We start from the raw sequence: 23,392 nt of genomic DNA, 5'->3' as shown, positions 1-23,392 counted from the left end.
TATTGTTTGTGTGTGTATTCCGAATAAATGCATCATTAATTAATTCATTCAACCAATAGCCGTAGGGAGAACAAGTCAGGAATAACGATGAACCAAACGACAAAGTGAGATAGACGATTGGATTTTGTGCATTTGTGACTGCGACTTAAGTACCTATTATCACAATCATGAATTTCTAAATTAACCAAGGCAGTCATCTCCAAAGATTTAAACGCCTGTGGGTTGGCAGAAACCGTTGTCCAGGATAGAGCGAAGTGGAAGGAGAAAAGTAGGAAAGCGGACCCCGTCACAGTACGGGACAAACGCTAGGAGGATGATGATGAATTTCTAAATTGAGAACAGGAAAAACGGTATAGGTTTAATTATTGTAGAATAGAACTTTGAATTTTCGTTGGGTATCTATTTTGCAACATTTGGTGTGTGATACAACCTATGATAAAAGTACCTAACTAATTGTATTTTTTCTAAAACTTACAGTTTTTTAGATATATTCTTTCCGTATAGCGCGGCAGAAGAGCTGAAACTTATTGGAAAATAGCGTTAGCCTGGCTACACATGGGATATTATTTTATTGGGTAGGTACTAAACATATTAACTAACTCTTTAGCTCTTAAGTAAATAGATGATAGATAGGTTTTGTTGAGTGTCTTCTAGACATGGAGGTAAAAAACAGAAAAAACATGTTGTTTTCTAAGTTTCTTAAGAATCACGAGAATCTGCCTCCAAAAAGCCGCTCTCATACATTTGAAGTTGCGCTTTCAAGCGACATGTTGTATTAACATTACATTTGGCATGAACTTATACGTCTCATTTATGAGCTCTAGTTATAATAATTCTAGTTGGTTGTGGAAAGACGCAATATTAGGCAGTATTTCACTTTCATAGGTCACTTTCCAATTAGGTCACGTTCTGAGGACGTCACTTTCTGAGGACGTCACATTCTAAGTTCGTCACTTTCTGAGGTCGTCACAATATTCTGAGTACGTCACTTTCTGAGAACGCCACTTTCTGAGGACGTCGGAGTACGTCACTTTCTGAGTAAGTCACTTTTTTAGCATGCACGTGCAACGTACGCCTGCACGAACAATGGATACCAACAAATATTAGCTGTACGGTATACGACTGCTTTTATGTATTAAAATTTATGATTAGGGAATTAGGGTTAGTTTTTTAACAACCCCGTTGTAATACTCAGAACGTGCGGAAGTGCTCGCCGGAACTGCGGCCGCAGTCGCCTAGGGATGTGATGCGATATTCCCATTTCTGGGGATTATTCCCGGAATATTTTCCTGCTCCTGGGAATATTACTTCCTGCACAAATTGGGAAAAAACGGCGACCGGATACGCGTGTTTTGTTTTTATAATAGATGGACTTGAATCATGAATATCATCATTCAATTTTCTGTCAGATCCACTTATTTTATTGACGACAAAAACAGAAAGTACAGACGCCATCAGATATACCGGAGCCAAGGAGACCCCGCTCTGATATATCTCATGGCTACTGTACATTTGTTTGATGATCGACTAAATAATACCCATTATTAATTTGCAACTTACAGGTAAACGAAATGATTGTGAAGCTTGCATTGTGGATATATAAAATATCCACAATGCAAGCTTCGTCAGGTGGCCACAAATGTAAATCATACTTCGTCAAAATCAAACTAATGATGATATCCGCAACAGGTTTCGTCATATTTACAGGTGATTCAAATATAATTTTCCTGCCATATCAGTATTTCCAGACAGACTATACCCAGTAAAAGTATACCGGAAACACCACATCACTACATCGGCCGCGATACTTCCCGCCCAAATCTGGGAAAAATGGCGGCCGGAAACGGATGTGTGCCCTGCGTATCGATTTGTTTTGATAACAGATGCCGGTGAAGTTCGCTATGAGCGAAGTTGTGTTAATGTGACGTTTGGAATGTAAGAGGTTAGTTTATAGGTTTTGTTCTTGGCTATTGGAAAGATACATTACTTTGTATTGTACTGTAGCACGGGCAGGTTTCCTTATCTCGACGATTGGCGCCTATTTTGCGTGACGGCACGAAAATACATTTCCTACCACGAAAATGTATATATTAGTGTGGAAGCTCAAAAGTGATCACATTTTTTAATTTGTAGTCTGCCTCTTTCGCACTCATTAAATGTTCATAAACGTGATGGCGATGGCTTACCTTTTCACATTGAATTATCTTTGAGCGTAAGCGTCATTCTGCATCTGTGAGGTGGTGGAAATACTCTCTGCGCTTAGATATCCCATGTTACCTAATACCTAGTAGACCTTAGTAGACAGGCGAGAACGCTTAAGCGTAAACAGAACAAAGGCAGTAACATTAATAAGCAGGATATATAAGCGAATGTAAGTCAAGTTTACTGCCAACTGCGCCCCGTGGTGCACTTAATTGCATAGCGCGTTTACACTGCCATTGAAATTTAGGAAAGCTAACTAGAGTTAACAGTGCAGCAGTGCAAGCTTCTATGAAATGTATGACGTACCTAACTACCTACCTATAAACAACACTTGCGCTGCATGTGCTGTCAAAATCGTTGCAGACTTTTCTTGGTCTAACTCTAATACTGCGTGTATTTTTGATATGATCGCAAACTTAATTATGTATGACGTAAATTTTAGTGCTATGAAACTATTCTGAAGGAATTTTGAATAATTTTTTTCATAACCAGAATTACTGTTATTCATCAAAGAGCTAGGCTTAAATTAAATACTCAGGTATTTATGTGCGAAATATAATATGGCATATACAATTTGATATATTTTATTTAACAATCACTATTATCACTGTCGCTTTAATGTTCCAACAAAAAACCACCATCAACCACATATTCTGAACCAGTGATGCTTTTAGCAGCCTCACTAGTCAAGAACATGATCAATTCAGCCACATCCTCTGTCTTAGTCTCTCTCCTCAAGGGTTCCTTTCCTGCCAAACTTGGCTTCGAACCAAGACCCGCATGTATCATCAGGTTTGTTTTCACGGGCCCTGGTAAAACTGCATTGACTCTTACTCCGTGCGGTGCTAAATCTAATGCTGCAGCTTTTGTGAATTGCGACACTCCTGCCTTCGATACGGAATAAGCAAAACTTGCAGCACCAGCTTTAGCTCTTACACTCGAGACATTCACAATATTACCTTTGCTTTCGATTAAAGCAGTGCTAGCAGCATGAGTTAAAGCTACCATACTCCTTAAATTCACTTTAATAATATTGTCAAACTTCTCCATAATGTTATCATCAAACACTGTTACCTCTCCATGTATACCAGCACAATTAACTAGTACATCTAATCTCCCATACTCTTTAAGAGTTGCTTCAACAATCCTTTTCACATCGTCTTCTTTTGAAACATCAGCTACAATCTTTAGAACTTTAGTTTTACTGATTTTTTCACAATTCTCTGCAGACTTCTTTAAAATGTCTGCTCGGAGATCGACTAAGGTTAGTCTTGCGTATCCTTTAGCAAGTTTGTTCGCAGTAGCTTCACCGATCCCTGAACCAGCGCCTGTGATTAACGCTACTTTATTTAGAAAAGGCATGTTTCTTACTCGACGTCTATCTTATAAATGATATGATAAATCAACACGGTATAACTTTATCAGATTTTTATCTTAATTGTCATTATCAAAGGTAATGATAAGATGTATTATAGTTTTGTACTCAACTCATTGATTACAATATTAATTATCTTTAATAAGCAATTAACATAGCTTTGTTATGTATTTAGTATTTGAGACGTGTAATACTTATTATATTATAAACTGAAATAGATAACATACACTAAAAAAAAGTGACCAAGTTCACCGGTGGCCGAGGGAGGGGCGTGACTACATAAAAACACATTTTGATTTGTTCCCTATAGTTGGGGAGCCGACGATGCTAAATACTTACTCGAGTGTCGTACAGACCTAATGGAATCGAAATATTAGATGTTAAGAAGAAAAAAAGTTATATAAAGTTTTTTTTTCCAGCGAGCCGGAAAGCGTCTACAATTTTTTTTTAATTTCGGGAGGTTGGTGGAGGGTTAAAAAATCGTTAAGCAGTTTGTGGGTTTGGTCGTTTTTGTCCACGTTAATGCTATATTTTTTCTATAACTTAATATAACACTTATTTGTAGGCATTTTCTTAATCTGACGAACACAAGTTTGACGCCTAATTTTTACATTGTAACCGTCAGATTAAGGAAATGCGTGCAAATAATTATCAGATTTAGTAATAGGACAATTATAGCGTTAATTTGGACTAATATGACCAAATTCACAATCTGCTTAACAATTTATTGAACCCCCCACCAACCCCCCACCAACCAAGGGCTCAACATAGATGGCTAAAAGGGGTAAAGGTAGACTACACGGGCTAGCAAGACTAGCAAGATATCACTCATAAGTCATATCTTAATCTGACGCGCTCGAGTAAACACAAAAATCCCCTCTTGGGCTCCTATACCACTAGTTGCTTATTATATTAGTTATTTGGTATTATAATACTTTTTCACTTCGTCTGCGTGGAATGATGAAATTTTATTTCAGTTACCTACTACGTGTAGGTAAGTAAGAGTTAATTTATATGCTAGAGTTTATGCTAAATGCATATGACTGTTAAATATATCATGTTATTAAGAGGCAACAGGAGTGGTCATTTCTCCATACAAACGTACACGACTGTTTCCTCCGTGGGTTTTAAAGCTAGAGCAATGATTTTTTCAACACAGATTAATATTGTCAATATCTGTATCGGATCGTTTTGCTTTTTTTGATATTTTTGTTTTTTAAGGCGCTAGAGCCCTTCAAAAATGACCAAAATGGCCTAATTGACTATGCCGCAATGATAGGCGTGGTATTCAAAACTGATATCATTTAGCGAAAAATGCAAAACGGTCCGACACAGATAATTTCATAATTATTTAGATTACAAAATTTGATTACGATTGGTTAAGTTTTGGAGGAGGAAACAGTCGAGTACGAAACCTCGATTTTTGAGATTTTTACGCAGGATTTTTCGCCTTGTCCTTATCGCACTAGTTTTAGGAGCCGCTTCCGTTAGCGAGACGGGTATATTTACCTAAAATATTTAAATCTCAGCTCCTGTTTCGTCTTAATGTATACAACAGGGAATAGAGTCTGTGCGGAAAGAGAAGAGTCGTAGAATGTATTGAATCCCATACATTTCATTTCTCTAGCAGTGGGTATTATTACTTGATTTATTTCATTAATAAAAATGTTGTTCCTCAACTTTAATTCAAGAAAGCCATTAAAAACTTAACAGCCAGAAAAACAAAACAGCATAAACATTGAAAGTCGTTTGTAAGTTAATTCATCTCATTTTGCTAAAAGAGTTTAATGAGTTTTTAAAAAAGCATTACTGTTAACTTTTTTCTCCGTTATTTTAGCAAATTAAAGCACTTGGGAATTGTGGTGCAAGTTACAAAACCGTGTCCATGAGCAAATTAGGCCTGTATAGAGATAAGCGGACACCGCAGCTTATGGACTATGTAACGCCAGAATGATAAATTGAGTCCTTATTCGGCTAGAGACAGTGACAGAATAACACTTACACTTAACAAAGATAATTGAAGTCTTGAAAAGGAAAGACACCGCGTATATGATCATTTCATGAGTGCGAAAGAGGTAGACTACAAATGTGACCACTTTTAAGCTTCATAGCGGCCGCTAACGGCCACTTGAATGTATCGAAGCGTAAGGTTAGGACTGGGAAATATGAAAAACTGTTTTCAGAATATACGGTAGGTGATTACGATGATATATTGGAATATATTGTTACAATAGGAATTAATTAACGCAATCACATATACATTCAATACTTCCAATGACACTTGACATCATTCCGATTTTGTTCGCACCTGCAATAATATGTTACACAACGAAGGCTGCAAAAATATCTGGCACGATCTTATTTGTAGAGCCATAGGAGCGTGTCAGATATTTTTGCGGCCTTCGAAGAGTAACATATTTTTGCAGTTGACTGGACATTGTAGATCTGTGGGTCAAATACACTTTTCAGTTGAACTTGTAATGAGTATGAGGTTTATTTTGATTTCCTAAAAGTTAAAATGTACGTTAATACAACCTTCGATATAACAAAACATTAATAAAAGTTTGTAGCCCAAACATGGGTAAACCATGAATTATGTTTGACTTCACAAATTACTTTCTATAGGATTCGTGATGCGTGAAATGATATAAACGTGAGAGAAACATTTATCATCTAGCCGCCCAGAGACCTATAAAAAGGTCTCCTGTTCCATTCTAATTTGAACTTTGTGTTGACAAAATAAAATTTCATTTTGCTTGGCAAGGTTTGACGTATGGGCGGGTAGAGGTTATAGAGTCTGTTTAGACGACAACCACTGACTTAATATAAAAGAAATAGACACACAAAGCAGAACAAAAACGTCAAGAAATGTGGATCCCAATGACGTTTCGCACCATTTGCATTGATGATAAAAACGCTTACGTAAATTTTGAGTCAAGATAAATGTTTCGTACAGAAAAGAGCTTAATGTCGTAAGCATTAAGTGTCAAATTTGCAAACATAAGTACCAACACTGTTAAAAAATTTAGTCCGATGGCACTAAACGTAACGTATTTACGTCAAACAACGTCAAACGAGAATAATGAACGAATGGAGTCACTTTGGTACACTTTAATATGTATTACTGTACAGGAAAATATTAAAATTGAAGTAATAAATAAAACAACTTTAATTTAATCGGGAGCTCAAATAAAATTAATTCGTGGTTCAAATTCAAACAAATTAAATTTTTAATTCGTAAGTATACGTCTTTAAATACTAATTTCCTTGAAATAAATTCTACTTATTAAATAACTGTGTATTTAAGATCTACATTTACTCATAGCCCGGGTGCACGGGGACATTTAGATACTGATTGGATTTTTTTTATAAAGTCTACCTATACTTTATAAAAAAAAATCCTGTGGTTGTCACTGTGTTCCGACAGGTTTAGCATTTACAGTTAGTCGATATAAGCCCTTATTGGTGGTGTATATGTCGGAAACAGGGAAATGGGCCAAACACACAAGTGCCGTTTTGCCTTGTTTAAAACTGCATCACCCCTATCTCTTGCTATAATTAAATAGCAGTCCACTTTGCACGTCGCATAGGTTTTCTTGGAAATCTTCAATTTAAACATAATATTATTTCTTATGAATTCCATATAAAAATATAAAAAAATATTGACCTCACATCGACTCAATAGAATTTTGTTCCTTGACATCCCTTCTTTGGTACTAACAAATTAATTTATTCAAAACCATAAAATTACCACCAGATTACATAAATTATGTAATGCTATCCAAAGAACTAACCGAAAGAAATACATTCCATCCTTTTTCCTTGTTTTATCATTGTTATTTTTACATATTTTAACGGCACATTTCGTAATTGTTGACAACTTCACATTTGAGCGTTTCAAACAAGACTAAACGAAAAAGTAATGCATGATCTGTTTTGACATCACTTTTGTGGGGCCATTTTTGGCGGCTGATTGGGTATCCAGTTCTTTATACTATATCAATGACGACAACGGTATCACTCACTTGAATTTTTAGTCGCTATTGTTGTGTTGGGTTGTTGTGTATTGTATTGTTGTTGTTGTTAGTTGTATTCTTGTGTTGATTGTATTGTATTGTTGTTGTGTATTGTTATGTCGCCAATGGCGACTAAAATTCAAGTGAGTGAAACCGTTGTCGTCTAAACAGTTTAAAATATGTCTCACAAAAGTTTAATCTCGATTTACTAGTATAGAGTCCGTGCGGAAAGAGAAGAATCGTGGAATGTATTAGGCCCCATACATTCCACGACTCTGCTCTTTCCGCACTCTACTCTACCTTGGGATTGAGTATCCCGGTCAATTTTTTTTCGTAGATTCCGGTGCCTACATGGTACAATAATATACTCCGCCTGGATACTCTCTTCCGACCACGTGACTGACACAAGCCTACGTCATCATGCGACAGCGCTATATAATAATATGCAATAGCAAAGTGGCAATGTTATTGTGACGTAGGCTTGTGTCACTCTGGGAAGAGAAGGCCGTGTTTTATTAGACTATGGGTGCCTAATTATAACAAAAAAGTTGAATGTGGACCACAATCAGTAAGAAAAGGTATTATACTAGCCTCTGTCCGCGACTTGGTTTGCGTAGATTGGCCATGATCATTTATAATAACTATATGTTCTTTCTCGGGCCTCAAAATCAGTTCAGCAGTTTAAGGGTGGAGAGGAAGAGAAACAGATAGACAGACAAAAGTTTCTTTTGCATTTTTAATTTTATAATATTAGTAGTTTACATATATATTTTACTTATTTATGTAGTTTAAACGTATAGTTTTTTTTTTCAATTCACTCGATATATTTTTCTCTCTGCATAGGGTTTGCACGACGGATCTGAATCCAGATCCGGATAATTTCATACATTCCGGATCCGGATTGCAAACCTTATCTTCTCTGCACCGATTGTAGGTATCTCTGTTTGGCGCTATGGTTGACTGGTAGAGAATGCCATTTGGCATTAAGTCCGCCATTTGTACATTGTTGCATATATTTTGTGCAATAAAGTTTAAATAAATAGAGCATAGGTACTTATCTAAAAGGAATGCCAATACATAGAGAGAATTATTAGTTTTACGGATGTTGCGAAGTACCTATAAGTGTAAGGCCTGAGTGGGCGCTCGAAGCGGAGCGTTCGGCGGGGCGTGCAGCGTGGCGTCGGGCTCACAAGTGATTTGAGCAGCGTGCACTAAGGCCGCTCCTATACGCTTGCATTTGTTTAACATGCACGCCGCACGCCCCGCCCCGCTGCACGCCAAGTGTAAGGCCTGAGTGGACGCTCGAAGCGGAGCGTTCAGCGGGGCGTGCAGCGTAGCGTCGGGCTCACAAGTAGTTTGAGCAGCGTGCACTAAGGCCGCTCCTATACGCTTGCATTTGTTTAACATGCACGCCGCACGCAACATGCACGCACGAGTTGGGCGTGCAGCGTGGCGGTGCGTGCGGCGTGCTGCAATGTATGGGAATATCCGCGGATCCGGATCTAGATCCGGATAATTTCATACAATTCGGATCTGGATTGCAAACCCTATAGCGGCCTTAGTGCACGCTGCTCAAATCACTTGTGAGCCCGACGCCACGCTGCACGCCCCGCCGAACGCTCCGCTTCGAGCGTCAACTCAGGCCTTCCACTTAGGCGTTGTGTTCAAAATGAACCGAACTTTATTATTAAGAGAAAAACAACTTCAAACCTCTGTTTTCTGTTACTGACTCTCGTAATATTTGTCATGTTATGTGGATACGACTTTCCACGGCACTTTTTCAAGAAAGCACTCCGTCTTTCATAACTTTTTTTTATAAGGAGATGAGGAAATAAAAGTTATCAACAGAAAACGCTCCCAAAACTCGACTTACTTTGAAAAGTAATTGTATATCAACCGTTATTGTATTTATTGTACTCCGACCCTACTCCATAGAAATATAATTAGAAATACTTGAACTTTTGACTGTCAAGAAAAGTGCGTGGGTTTGTTGAAAAAGAAAAAAAACGCAAAAAGTTTAAATGACTTGGTTCCGACGGGCACTGTGATGGATCGGCCGGAGGACTTTGATACACCGTAGGGAACAAACCATTAATTGGTTCAAGGAACGATCGTTTTAAAAGAGAACGACGAAAAAACTCTCAAGAGTTGCACGAACTTAGCTGCCGCCTTACAATTGAAGTTACGCTCTCATTGTAAAATGGCATTTCGAAATAACAGGAAATTTGTCATAAATATTTAAGTAAATATGTCTAATGTCTTTTTCTGGTACTACCTGATAACAGTTTTCGTTGCTATAAATTGTAATACAAAAAAAATAGGGCAAGTTTTATTTACAAAACTTTAAACTTCATTTAATTTAAGCATGTCATGTATGCATGTGTCACGTATGTATGTGTGTTTGTGCTTTTTGGTGGCGTATCGTGTGTGGGTACCGCACGCAATTTTTAAACTGATAATCAATGTCAGATATTACGGCGGCAGCAAGATTACTCTTATTTAGAACTGCCATACCTTTCATACAAACAAATTTTAACGGACTTCGATGAAGCTGACAGATAACTTAAAAATTTAAGTCTTATTGTCTGTTTTCATACTTTTCTGCCTCCGAAAGTTAAGGATAATTTCATACATTCCGGATCCGGATTACAAACCCTATACAACACTTACAACATGTTAGTAGTGATGGTCTACTTTAAATCGGAATAATATACATCAACATACTACAATATAATAATCCTAAGGTAAATTATTTTGCGTTAGGTTTTTTTACAGTGAGAAATTTATATTTGTTTATTATTTCACAGTGAACAGGCTTGTCTGGCAGCCGGGTGTCGATAGCTGTAGCACTTGTTGGGACGAAATTACATTCCAATAAAAAGTAAGGCCAAGTGGGAAAGCAATTGAGAGTCTGGTTCCGTGAAATTTTATAGACTGTTCAATTTAGTACCTTCATTATCTATCTCTCCAATGGTGCTATTATTTTTTACTCTGTGGCCTGTGGCTATAATGTTGCTGTTATATTTAGCTTATGGGTATGTATATTTATATGTGTGTTTATGAATGTCCATTTGTATTATCATATATGTGTATGTTTATTTACTGTAATTGTATGTATTCAAGAAGCCTTAATATAAGTTTTGCAACACCTAATAGGTACCTACTGTTCCTGTTTCCGCAACCCAAAAGTTGTCTGGAAGATATCGGTCTTTAGCGATAAGACCGCCTGGTGTGTGCCTCTATCTTTAATTAATTGTTTTTTCCGAAGCTGTATCTTTTACTGAAGCGTGTAAGAAAGGATATTCTATCTATTTATCTACCTATAGCCACAGAATAACTATGTAATAATACTACCGTACAGAAAATTCACTCCTTCACAAAAGTCAGATTTAGGTATAAAATTATACCTATATCGCCGCCTGCAAGCAAAATTGAAACTTATAACCGCGCACGAACCGTGATTCTTCTTTGTGCGCCGCGGTTTTATGACCGAGCTGTGAGTGTCGGCACGGGGTTGTCACTTGACAAGTTTTTGTACCTATTCCTACTGATTTATTATTTTTAAGATAAATATGTAGAAATTACAAACGTTGATTCTGTAAACATAATGCTATAGCATGGTAGACCCCCCACAAAGTGGACTAATGACCTGGTCAAGGTCGCGGAGTCCGCTGGATGCGGGTGGCGCAAGACCGGTCATGAGTGCCACAACTTTGGGGGAGGCCTATGTCCAGCAGTGGACGTCCTCTGGCTGATATGATGATGATGATGATGATGTTACCTAGACCTATAATTTTTTGAAGTGAAAACTTCTTTAGCGGCGCTGTGCGCTTTTTGTAATGGGGAAAAATGTTAAACTCGCGAGAGCGTAAGACGTAAGATGTCATTGAGTTTTCACTTCTGTCGGCACTCCCGGATTGCAACCCGTTGTTTTTTTTAAGTTTTTCTTGTACAGTCAGCAGCAGAAGTTGCTAAGCGGGCCAGGTGTTCAAAATGGTCTTGACGCGACTCTATTGTTAAGAGAATAAGAGCGTATCTAGGTAATTTTAAACACCTCGCCCGCTTAGCGACTTCTGCTGCTGACTGTACCTATAGAACCCAGAGGGACTCAATTTTCCTTCATCCTTCAGATGAGTTAATCATAGCATTTCGTTTCAAGTCTCAATAGAGAGTTTACCCGAAGTGAATTGCTACAAAATCAAATTTTCCTATTGAACCCGATCCACATTTAAATGAGTACCTCCTTTTCAATTAATCTGTATGATAAAATCATTCCCTTATCTACAATTATCTTGTACCTTTAAACGAGCAATTATTGTATATTAATTTTTTTTAATTTGCTAGATGGGAGTTTTCGGGGGCAAAATCAATCTAGCTACGTCTTCTCTCTGGGAAAACGCTTATTTTTGAGTTTTTATGTTTTCGGTCTCCCAGATAGTATTACATTATACAGGTACCCATAGAGAACTATCATTGAGAACTATAGATAGGTTATATTCATACATAAGGAGTACAAAAAATACTTCCATGTTTTTTTCATCACCTACGAATCTGTTTCCCATGTCTTGCATCTTTGTTACTCTCGTTGTTTAACATAAGTATATCTCGTTAGCACTTGCATAGTTAAAGCTTGCCTAAATGCGACTAAAGATAATCGACATAATTTGTACAATTTAACGTTAGACCGGGCCGTGTCCGGGCCGGAGCGTCCGGCGCTTACTTTTCTATGACAATGACAGGTGAACACGTGATGCTTTCCATAGAAAACGAAGCTCCGGAAGTTCCGGCCCGGATACGGCCCGGACACGGCCGGGTCTAACGTGAATCATCCTTTAAGCGCTTCAATTTGAAATCATGAAACGTGACCCTAAAAGACACTTGCCGCTTTTTACGGAACATTCTTCTTTTCTTGTGCTAAAAATACATGCTCTGTATTACTTTCATTTAAAAAGTAAGCAATACTGACCCCTAACCTTACTAGAGTCTGTTCGGAAAGAGAAGAGTCGTGGAATGTATTGGGCTCCGTACATTCCACGACTCTTCTCTTTCCGCACAGACTCTACCTATGTTGATAAAGTGAGTTTCAGCCGAAAATATCTTCTTCTGTTCCGAAAATCACTGTTTGAGACCCTGATTTATTTGCTTTCACAGATTTGTTATTTGCAAACTTTCTGATTTGTGGGCATTCAATATTTAATACCGTAAAATGGGATGAGTAGGAACAAAACTGACATTCAAACCTCGATAACATTTTATTTTTCGATATGCAAACTGAATGGTGTATATATATAGCGTGACAGAGTGAACTGAAAACCAGCGCTGTGACAGCTAGTCTGTACACAGCACATGCTGAGCCCATCCATTTTGTCACACCATTGTTATAGATCATCATCATCTTCCTCGCGTTGTCCCGGCATTTTGCCACGGCTCATGGGAGCCTGGGGTCCGCTTGGCAACTAATCCCAGTAATCGGGGAGGTTTTTACGAAAGCGACTGCCATTTGACCTTCCAACCCAGAGGGTAAACTAGGCCCGTATTGGGCTTAGTCCGGTTTCCTCACGATGTTTTCCTTCACCGAAAAGCGACTGGTAAATATCAAATGATATTTCTTACATAAGTTCCGAAAAACTCATTGGTACGAGCCGGGGTTCGAACCCGCGACCTCCGGATTGCAAGTCGCATGCTCTTACCGCTAGGCCATTGTGTATTAATTATTGTAGGTATGTGTGTGGAAATAAATAATTCTTATTCTTATTCAGAAATAAGACAACGAAAATAATTTTGACCCATTGTACCCGGACCACATTCTAACGTCTCAACGCTACGCCAATAGCAATTCTAGACTTAGGTATAACTCAGGAACGGAAGCCTAGGTCCTGGCCTGAGCTAACACGGCATGTAGCTTTAGCCGCCCCTAAATTTCTACAATAGCTTAGTCGGCACTTACCCGCAGACTCGCTTCACAATGAGACCGGTACACGTTGGACTTACACTGATGAGATTTTGGTACAAGAAAATGGATAAATACTCGTAAATAAGTAATTTCACGGTTTCCGTATATTCAATAATCATCATTTAATTCAAATAACAAGGATTCATAATACATGGTTTTTTTTTTACATCATTTTGTAAATAGCTCTATAACTGAAGTGTATTTTGGGAAATCATTATATGAACTAAAATTATAAATCCTAAAATCATTATTTTAACTTAACATAGTTCGGGCGCAACATGGCACCAGAAGAATGCACCAACCGCTGAACTAGATAGCCTGCGTCAGCGTCTCCCTGTAGTTCTAATCAGGGTTACAAATACCATGCTTAACAACATACTAAAAATTGGTAGCGGTTTCCGGCTCTGACCTATCTCTTCGACCGTTTGCCTTAAGGCATTATGACTACCTATGATTAAAAGCTAAATTCCTCAGTTGTATGCCAACCTTTACGCTCCGCTCCTATTTTATTATTACCTACGATTAAGAAAATATATGGACGCCTTTAATGTTCACATTACGCTTAGTTATGGATTAACATGCGAGTGTCCTGTTTTGAATAATCTCTCTACGTGCTTATATGAAACTAATTATGTTCACTTTAAGACTCACACGGATGGATCTGGCCTCCGCCAGTTAAGGGGCCCACTGATTACCAGTCCGCCGGACGATATCGGCCTGTCAGTTGTTCGGAACTGTCAACTTTTTGTTCTTACTGACAGGCCGATATCGTCCGGCGGACTGTTAATCAGTGGGTCCCGTTACGTTCTCATTTTAAAACTACAATCTGAAATACCTAACATGAAATTTGACATCAACACTCTAAAAAATGAAGACCAACTAAGAGCAGTTTTCTCTTAGTTGACGTTAAGTTAATTATAACAATAACGATCTTATATAAATCAAAGAAACCTGATTACTTAAAACAATAAGTGTATCTGTGATTGAACTAATAAAGTAGGTATGTTATTAATCCTAACAATTGTATACTTTGCATTTATTATTAACTTGTTGGCATAATTATGTAACGTAGGTTGATTCAATCCTTAACAAATTAATTAAAACAGATAAATATGTTAATAGTTATGAACATTTTAATAGTTTATGTGATTATTTTCTCTTCGTTGATTTACATAAGACTTGGTATTTTAATCAACTAAACATATAATATTTAGAACAACGAAGATAAAACATTCAATCCCATTATGATCAAGTTATTGTATTAATTACGAAACTAATATTCCATTCTATTGAGAATTATTTGTTAAATCGATTTTCTTCATAATTAAATTAAATAATCAGTTAATCCGTTCAATCAAGAGATAAGTAGGGGGGCGCCGGTGCACCCGCGGTCCTCCCCGCCCGCGCCCCTGCGGCGCCTGTGACCGTGCGAGTGGGGAGTCAGTCTCAGCCTCGACGTTCAACATTCAACTACTTAGTCATTCAAGTACGCGTCAACGAAATAAACTTTACTTGTGCCTTTATTTCACGGCAAGCCTGGAACAGTGAACGTGTTACCTTTGCTTTGTGTACCTAATGTATAATAGTGTATGTGCAACATGGAGCCAGTGATAATCGCGGCGACGGGAATAAAAGGCGCGAGGACGGGCCGGGATGATGTGGGAATCCCTGTTGTGGACTAATGAGACCCCAGGTCTACCCAGTAAAACCCCTGTTGGCCGCCTCAAGGATTTAAGGCGAGGCACGGGAAACGATCGGGACCATGCTTCCGAAACCCCGCCAGCGGCTGTCCGAACTGCGGACTTGACTTCGGAGGAACTGTTTCCCTTTACTTCTCTAAGAGTGCGCCATTTTTTGCGCATTGGCCATCCCAGGGACCCTCGTGTAGGCGACAGACGTCCCCGAGCCTGCCGCCAACGGGTACCCATAAGGGGGAAATCGACGGTTGTACGCCAAACGGTCATTATATTTGTAGCCCGTTTTAAATGTTAATTATAATATATATGTAAGGTATGTACAAGTTCGATTTTTAAATGTAAAACGTTTAGTTTTCTAAATGTTTAGATGAATAAATAACATCTTATTATATATATTTTTTGTTTTATTCATTTACCCCCTTTTCATAAAACTTTACTTTGTTAAATTTGAATCTCAATTGTTTAATCAGTTCAACTATGAAGCTTGTTGTTTGTTGTTGTGTTTTATTGTACTAGTACAATTGATGAAGTATGGTATATTGTACTAGACAAGCTTCATAGTTGAACTGATTAAACAATTGAGATTCAAATTTAACAATTTCTTAGTTCTGGCTAATAAGATGCATAAGTCGATGCAATCATGTTCTTAGTTGAACTTATTAGGGTCAAATAGTTGATACAGTAATTCTTCATGTTAACATTGATTTACATCTTAGTTGAAATGATTAAACAATTGAGATTCAAATTTAACAATATCTTAGTTCAGGCTAATAAGGTGCATTAGTCGATGTAATCATGTTCATAGTTGAACTTATTTGGGTCAAATAGTTAATACAGTAATTCTTCATGTTAATATTGACCTACATCTTAGTTAAACTGACTTGTTTGTATTAGTTGGTACAGTAACTTATCATGATAATAATTATCAAGCCCTTAGTTGATCTTGCTAGGATCAATTAGTTAGCATAATTATTTTTCGTGTAAATATTGAACAAGATCTTAATTGGTTCAGTTACATAGATATAATAATAGCAATCAGAATTACCTTATTTGATGTGTCTAAGTTCTTGTTAGGCTCGTATGGAATCAAGATGCTTGATTACGACTATCAAGATATTGATAGGGCCAACCAAATTTTTTTTAGAGTGAACATCTATCTATATATCTATCTGTCTATTATGAATATTCAAGTAGCATATATTTATGTCTGGTACTGGGTTTCGTTGTTAGAATCCAAAGAAATTATAGCTAGAAGAATTTTTAAATATAAAACTTGTTCATCATCATCATCTTCCTCGCGTTGTCCCGGCATTTTACCACGGCTCATGCGAGCCTGGGGTCCGCTTGGCCACTAATCCCAGTAATTGGCGTGGGCACTAGTTTTTACGAAAGCGACTGTCATCTGACCTTCCAACCCAAAGGGTAAACTAGGCCCGTGTTGGGATTAGTCCGGTTTCCTCACGATGTTTTCCTTCACCGAAAAGCGACTGGTAAATATCAAATGATATTTCGTACATAAGTTCCGAAAAACTCATTGGTACGAGCCGGGTTCGAAACCGCGACTTGACCTCCGGATTGCGAGTCACACGCTCTTACCGCTAGGCCACCAGCGCTTCGCGCGCTTTATTTTCTTTGTATAACAATTTTTCGTATCGAAAACTAGTACCAGACATAAATATGTGTTACGTAAATGGTTATTCCAAGTTTTATGTACAGTCACCACGGGATTGTTACGCCATTTAGGGTCCTAGCTAAATTGGTTGTTCCATACTTACGCAATGGAATGTCCAATTTAACTGGAACCCTAAATGGCGTAACAATCGCAGAGCGTGATGGTACGTAATTTGAGCATGTCATTTGAGAGCGTATGTAATTGTATGAGAGCGTCTTTTTGGCGGCGGGTTCCTGTGAATTTACCACAAACATTAACATATAAAATATGCTAACTAACCAGAGTATATATAGTTTACGAGGTATTGATTAAAGATTTACTTCAATGGTCCACCAATGTTTACCCTGACTTACGGTAACATCGTATCAATATAGCCTTAACACGCGCTTGGACTGACCTTTTGAAGACAAAGCAAGGCCGATTCTGTATTACCAAATCAGAAGGTTTTGATACGAATTTCCGTCATGACATCAGGCACGTGTACCAATGGGAACCACCGCACACGAGCGTCTTTTGAGCGTCGGCGTCTAGTCAGCCCTATAGAAATTAAAGTCACTGCGTAGTTGCGCTAAAGCTGCGTCGAGCAGCAGCCATAGAGTTGGCTAGATGCTGACACTCGGGAGGCGCTAGTGTGGGGTGGCTCTAAGTGCGAGCGAGATGACTGAAGAGATGAGAAGTTTCGATGCAGATTACACTGGTCGTGGTCGAGGTTAACTGAATGTCAAAACAGAGATTTGTGTAACTACCCGGCGAAAAGTCTATGAAAAAGTTGGGGGCAGATTAAACAAATTCAAACCTTGACAATAATCCAACAATGACACACAGACTCACTACCTGTGTCGAAACGTCGGACATAAAAGCAACAAAATAAACTCGCCATAGACCCGACAAAATTATGTTTTAATACGTATCAAAATAATACGTAAACCATATCAGATTGTAAAACAGAATTGGCCGGTGTCGGGAGCGTTACCAAAGTCCTAAAGCTCAGGTAATCTGACACCGTTGAAAGCTTACAATTTTGCACTAGGGTAAAGGTTGCATATGCACATGCAAGCCCATTACCGTAAAAACCGCCCAACTATGTACCACAATAGGGTATTTGACTGTATTAAAAATACGTATTTTACACCATGCATGAAATAAAGCACCAAAAGATTATTAGAGAAACGTAGACAGCAGTTATTTTTAGGCACAATTTCTATTTTAAAACCCGTATAAAACTATAAAGAATAGGTAATTTGATTGTGACGTCGGCGTCACATAAATAGCATAAGTAGCAAAATCGTTTTGACGGTCCGAAAAAGGAAAGTGATTTGACTAGTAGTCAAATACCCTATTGTGGCCCACAAATTTATTATATATATATATATATTATATAATTAAGTACAAATAGCAGTGTACTTTTTGGATATGTAGGAAATTTTTCTTCTATTTTTGTGAATACGACATTCGAAGAATAGTCACACCTGAACGAAGATATACGATTTATTTTGGACTATAGTTGGGAGCTATTAGACTACTTATACCTACAGTACACTGTCAAACAAGAGACTGAAACTGACATATCCGATCCATATCGTTTCTATATCTGATATATAACGTAAGTTCGAATATGGCTGTGATACTAGTTTCGTGATTTTTACACATAATTATAAGAAAAGCGGGGCTTAATCGCGTAACAATAATTTTAATACATATAAGTATAGGTGAACCAGGATCTATTGAGGGTGCGCCATGTTGCGGAATTTCACTGGAACTAATTTTTTCATACTACACTGAACTGTCACCCTATACATGAGAATAACAGCGCCCTCTTGACAATTATCATATATTACTGGTCAGGCTATAGTTGAGTATTTAATAGATGTAGTAATTATACAAATACAAATAATTTATTCAGAAAAGTATAAGTAATTATGTAGGTGAGTAAGTAGTTTGTTTTTTAGTTAACAAGTTTTTAGTTTTAAGTACCTAGTTTAAGTTTATTTAAACAACGTTTAATTTAATTACTTTGAATATCATCTTTTATTGTTAGGAAGCTTATATTCAACGATTAATTAAATAGTCTTGTCTGAAACCACGGCTTTTAAAATAAAAATATGAAGAAAATATTTTCCAGTAAATGGGGAAGGAAGCGACGCGTTAATCCCGAGGTGGAGTTTCATATTTTTCTAGAAAAGGTTGGTTAGACTAGTATTCAAGTATTTGTACTTAGTATTAAAATATTTGGGAGACCGAGCTTTGCTCGGAAAACATATACCTATACAAAAATACAGCACCTGAAAGATTCAAAATTTAAGTATTTTTTAACTTTCAAAAACGAAATAAGTAAGGATACCATTCGATTCCTCACATTTCATCCAAAAAAATATTATATGGCAACTATATACATAAACGCAATATTTCACCGACAAAAATGCAATTTTCTTGTTTTGTTCATAACTTCAAGATGCGATCTCAGTGACCTTGACGTCCCGTTCACATAGCCATGCATTTGTAAGGGGCGTTTCGCGAGTGAAGTATGACTGTCGGCCTTTGACTGTCATTTCTGACTTTTGTATTGCTTTAATGCAATGGGTCCCATATAGACATTTGATCCTAAAAACAAACCTGATTGATTGATACTATAAATGAAAATTTGTCATCTAGCCTATTGGCCACTCTTAGCAATAGGCTTCAATTGGTTTGATAGGAGTGGCCAATTAGTATGTAGTGGCCAATCCAATAACTATAGCAGTCACCCTATAGTAAAGACGAAGCTCTCGATACATTCTTGCAACACAAAAGATTATTATTATGACACATTTATTTTAGTGAGTATGGTTTGAAACTTTGAAGTCGAATTAATGAAAAAATTAAAATATTTTTTTTTAACGAGAAGATTTTTACAACTATATTTAAGTAGGTAATTCCATTACTCAATTAGAGCTTAGGATAAAATAATTTACCTTTTACGTGAAGAAAATATTTGCTAGTATTTTACCTGCGTAAATACCTGTTACTCTTAGGTACCTGTTCCTGGCTTAACTCCACTTGAAATCTTGCAAGGATTTAAGTATAAATAAACCAAAGTTATCACTGTACCGTTTATAGCCAAGATTTCGCCGGAATCCTAAGAAGCCGGGATTTTTACAATTATATTATACAGCTTTATTTTAAATTGGATCTATTTAAGCTCGCAAAACCTTTGACAGACCTTTGCGACCTTGAGCTGACAAAATATAATGTGCGCCGATCTCTCGAACAAGTTTGAACAAGATCGGCTCACTTTATATTTCGTCAACTTTACAAATGAGTTTTTAAAGGGGCCCACGGACGGTATCGGCCTGTCAGTTGTTCGGAGCTGTCAACTTTTTGTTCTAACTGACAGGCCGATATCATCCGGCGGACTGGTAATCAGTGGGCCCCTTAAGAAGTGTACGGAATATCGCCACTACCTACCACTAGCTATTTGGTGAAGGAAAACATTGTGAGGAAACCTGCATACATCTGCGAAGAAATTCAAAGATGTATGTGAAGTCCCCAACTCGCATTGGGCTAGCAAGGGGAATGTAGCCCGAGTCCTCTCGCTCATCATGAAAGGAGGCCTATGTCCAGCAGTAAGACGTACCTACAGGTTGTTTTTTAAGGGACCCACTGATTAACAGTCCGCCGCACGGTATCGGCCTGTCAGTTAGATCAAAAAGTTTACAGTTCCGAACAACTGACAGGCCGATACCGTCCGGCGGACTGTTAATCAGTGGGCCCCTTAAAGGAGTACCGTAAAATGGGGTGAGTAGGTGCAAAACTGACATTCAAACCTCGATAACATTTTATTTTTACATATGCAAACTGAATGGTGTATATAATAAGTGTTCCGGACGTTTGTATTTTAGTTTTTATTTTATTTTGGGTAGTTCCATTTCATAACTTTGACGATGAACAGGAAAACCCACCTCACCCCGTAGTCCCTCGTATTTGGGGCGTTTTCATACAAAAGTGATTTTGGAAGATTGTTAGATCGATTTTTTATTATTATGAGTATTATTATAGCTCCATTTTAAATTGGAATACATTATTTTTGTAGCAGTAGCCTTAAAATCCCATCTCACCCCCTTTCATCCCTTCTATCCCCATTCATAACCCAACTCTCCTCGCGAAACTTACTCACCCCATTTTACGGTACATAAGTAGCCGTAGCTCTAGTATGAATTCAAGAATCGGTAGATTGGCAGTGATACTGCCCACGTTAATGCTGTAACAGTGACCTCGCAACAGTAATGCTGCGTAGTGACAACCCGAATGTCACCTTTAAGACCTTCTTTTGTTACTTTGCAAACATCACTATAAATACGAAGAGATAAGACGGTATGTAGTGTGAGTCAACGACATAACCGTGAATTACAAAGTAAGGACATAATGGCACTGTCAAAGTTTTTACTGCGTTGATACCAGCTGTATGAAGTTAAAAAGTACCCCGAAAATGCATGTACCTAGGTGCCTACTGATTTAGTTGAGGCATATAGATAGTTTCAGTCTCGGGGAAGTGCATTAGGCAGTTTTTATGTCGAAAATCACCCCTTAAGAGGGTGAAAAGAGGGGTGAAATTGCGATAGTTAATGAATTGCCTGATAATTGATGAGCAATTAATAATTAAGCATATGCTAAAAATGTAATGATTGCCATTAGACTTTATCCAGGCGCTATAAGTATAGCGCCTGAGTAAGTACTCTAGAGCTGCTGTTACTAATTTCACGCAGGCGAAGCGAAAGTGTGAAAGTAACTCTGTCAGTCTGTTACCACTTCACGCTTAAACCACTGAACTGATTTAAATGCAACTTTGGTATAGAAATAGTTTGAGGACCGGGGAAGGTCAGGCCCCGTAGACAACATGCCAATCGCTAAAGTTACGTTGCGATCGAAACGCAACTGTCACTGTCGCACTAATATGCAAGAGTGATAGAGAGACACAAAGCGATTCACCTTGGCTAGGCCGGCCGGAAGGTTAGGTTTATTTAATTTAGTTAATTTTTTAATAGTTTTAGCAGTCTATACATTTGTGACTTGTAGAGGAGAATATCCGGACATAAGAACGCATTTTTGCCCAAGCTAAAACAGAGACCTTAGCTAACGGTCAGTCAATTAACCCAGCAGCTTTATTAGCAAGCTTATTTTATCTTATCTTTAGAAATACCGCTGAAGCGAAGGGCGCCCTAATAAAGTGGTCCTTTCCGAGATTTTCCTGTTTTTCGGTTTAAAAAAATGTGTCGTTTTAGTGAAGAGGGACAATGCCCTTTGTGAATGTCTTGATTATCTTAGTGAAGATAAATTTAATTACTCTGGAGCCGAAGCAAAGATAACAATCGCTTATTGATAGAGTTAGACCAAGAAAAGTCTGCATAAATTTTGATAGCATACGCAGTGCAAGTGTTATTTATACGTCATAATTTCATAAAAGATTGACGTTTAAAATAACACTTGCACTGCGTGTGCTATCAAAATCATTGCAGACTTTTCTTGATCTAACGTAAACCTGTTTCGAAAAATAAAATGAGCTCGAATTATTTTGTTACAGCTTGATATTTTTAACCTAACCTAACGAAACGCCTCTCTCTCTGTCGCACTAATAGGTATGGAAGAGTGATAACTACCTAATTTTATTTTTTTTACAAGCAGAAACGTCTGCGACCGATGCTATTAAGCTTAGAATAAATTTAAAAGAGGAAAAATTACTGTCTTGGGTGAGACTTGAACTCACGGCTGCTGGATCGATATTCCAGCGCTCTGCCATCTGAGCCACCAAGACAACATCCATAGCCAGCAAATGTTTCCACCATATTATAGGTCTAGGGGACCCTAGCGACATCTACCGTAAGAGCGTTACACTTCTTAAATGAGTCTTAAGTGATAACTGTCATACACCAAGCGGCCTAGCCAAGGTGACGATCGCTTGCGCTTCACCATCGAATCGCTTTGTCTCTCTGCGTTTCGTTCGCTACGGAGCGTTAGCGATTAGCATGTTGTCTACGGGGCCTGAGAATTTGGGACGAGTAGGTACCGCCGTGGCCGGGTGGTCTAGTGGTCAGGACGTAGCCGCGTAAGCTGTAGTGGAGGGTTATAATACTTATATAATGAAAACAGAAACACGGACACACGTTAAAAACTGACATTTATTCCCAAAAGAACATCGTGAAACGATTATACGCTTGTTTAAAGTACAAAAATTAAAGCGAATTAGGCGAATCAACTATGTATAAGTACTTTACAAACCATAATTACCATATAAAATCTAAATTTATGACGATTTTACAAAATTCCTAATATAATCATTAACAAAATACAGTCTAAGAAAAAAAACCATACTTAATATCCTGTGTTACACTCCTAAAAAATATTAAATTGTACAATGGGACTTAATCGCGTCCCATTAAAGATTTTCGCCACTGAGATCGTACACTTAATGATACAGTATGTATTTAATGGACACTTCAGTAG

General features: G+C 37.8%; 1 protein-coding gene across 1 annotated transcript; it reads right to left on the bottom strand.

Moving 5' to 3' along the window:
* Nucleotides 1-2,781: 2,781 nt before the first annotated feature.
* Nucleotides 2,782-3,656, bottom strand: LOC134658712 (estradiol 17-beta-dehydrogenase 8-like). Its single transcript, XM_063514367.1, has one exon. The coding sequence runs from the start codon at nucleotides 3,562-3,564 to the stop codon at nucleotides 2,818-2,820; it is 747 nt and encodes a 248-aa protein (XP_063370437.1). The 5' UTR covers nucleotides 3,565-3,656; the 3' UTR covers nucleotides 2,782-2,817.
* Between the last annotated feature and the right edge of the window lie 19,736 nt (nucleotides 3,657-23,392).

Source organism: Cydia amplana, chromosome 23 (genome assembly GCF_948474715.1).
Source record: "Cydia amplana chromosome 23, ilCydAmpl1.1, whole genome shotgun sequence".
Taxonomy (NCBI): domain Eukaryota; kingdom Metazoa; phylum Arthropoda; class Insecta; order Lepidoptera; family Tortricidae; genus Cydia; species Cydia amplana.
Note: the sequence above shows the minus strand (reverse complement) of the source record. Positions and strands in the feature narration are given on the sequence as shown.

Coding starts and splice junctions, on each gene's coding strand:
- LOC134658712 (XM_063514367.1), bottom strand. CDS start 3,564: ATGCCTTTTCTAAATAAAGTAGCGTTAATCACAGGCGCTGGTTCAGGG.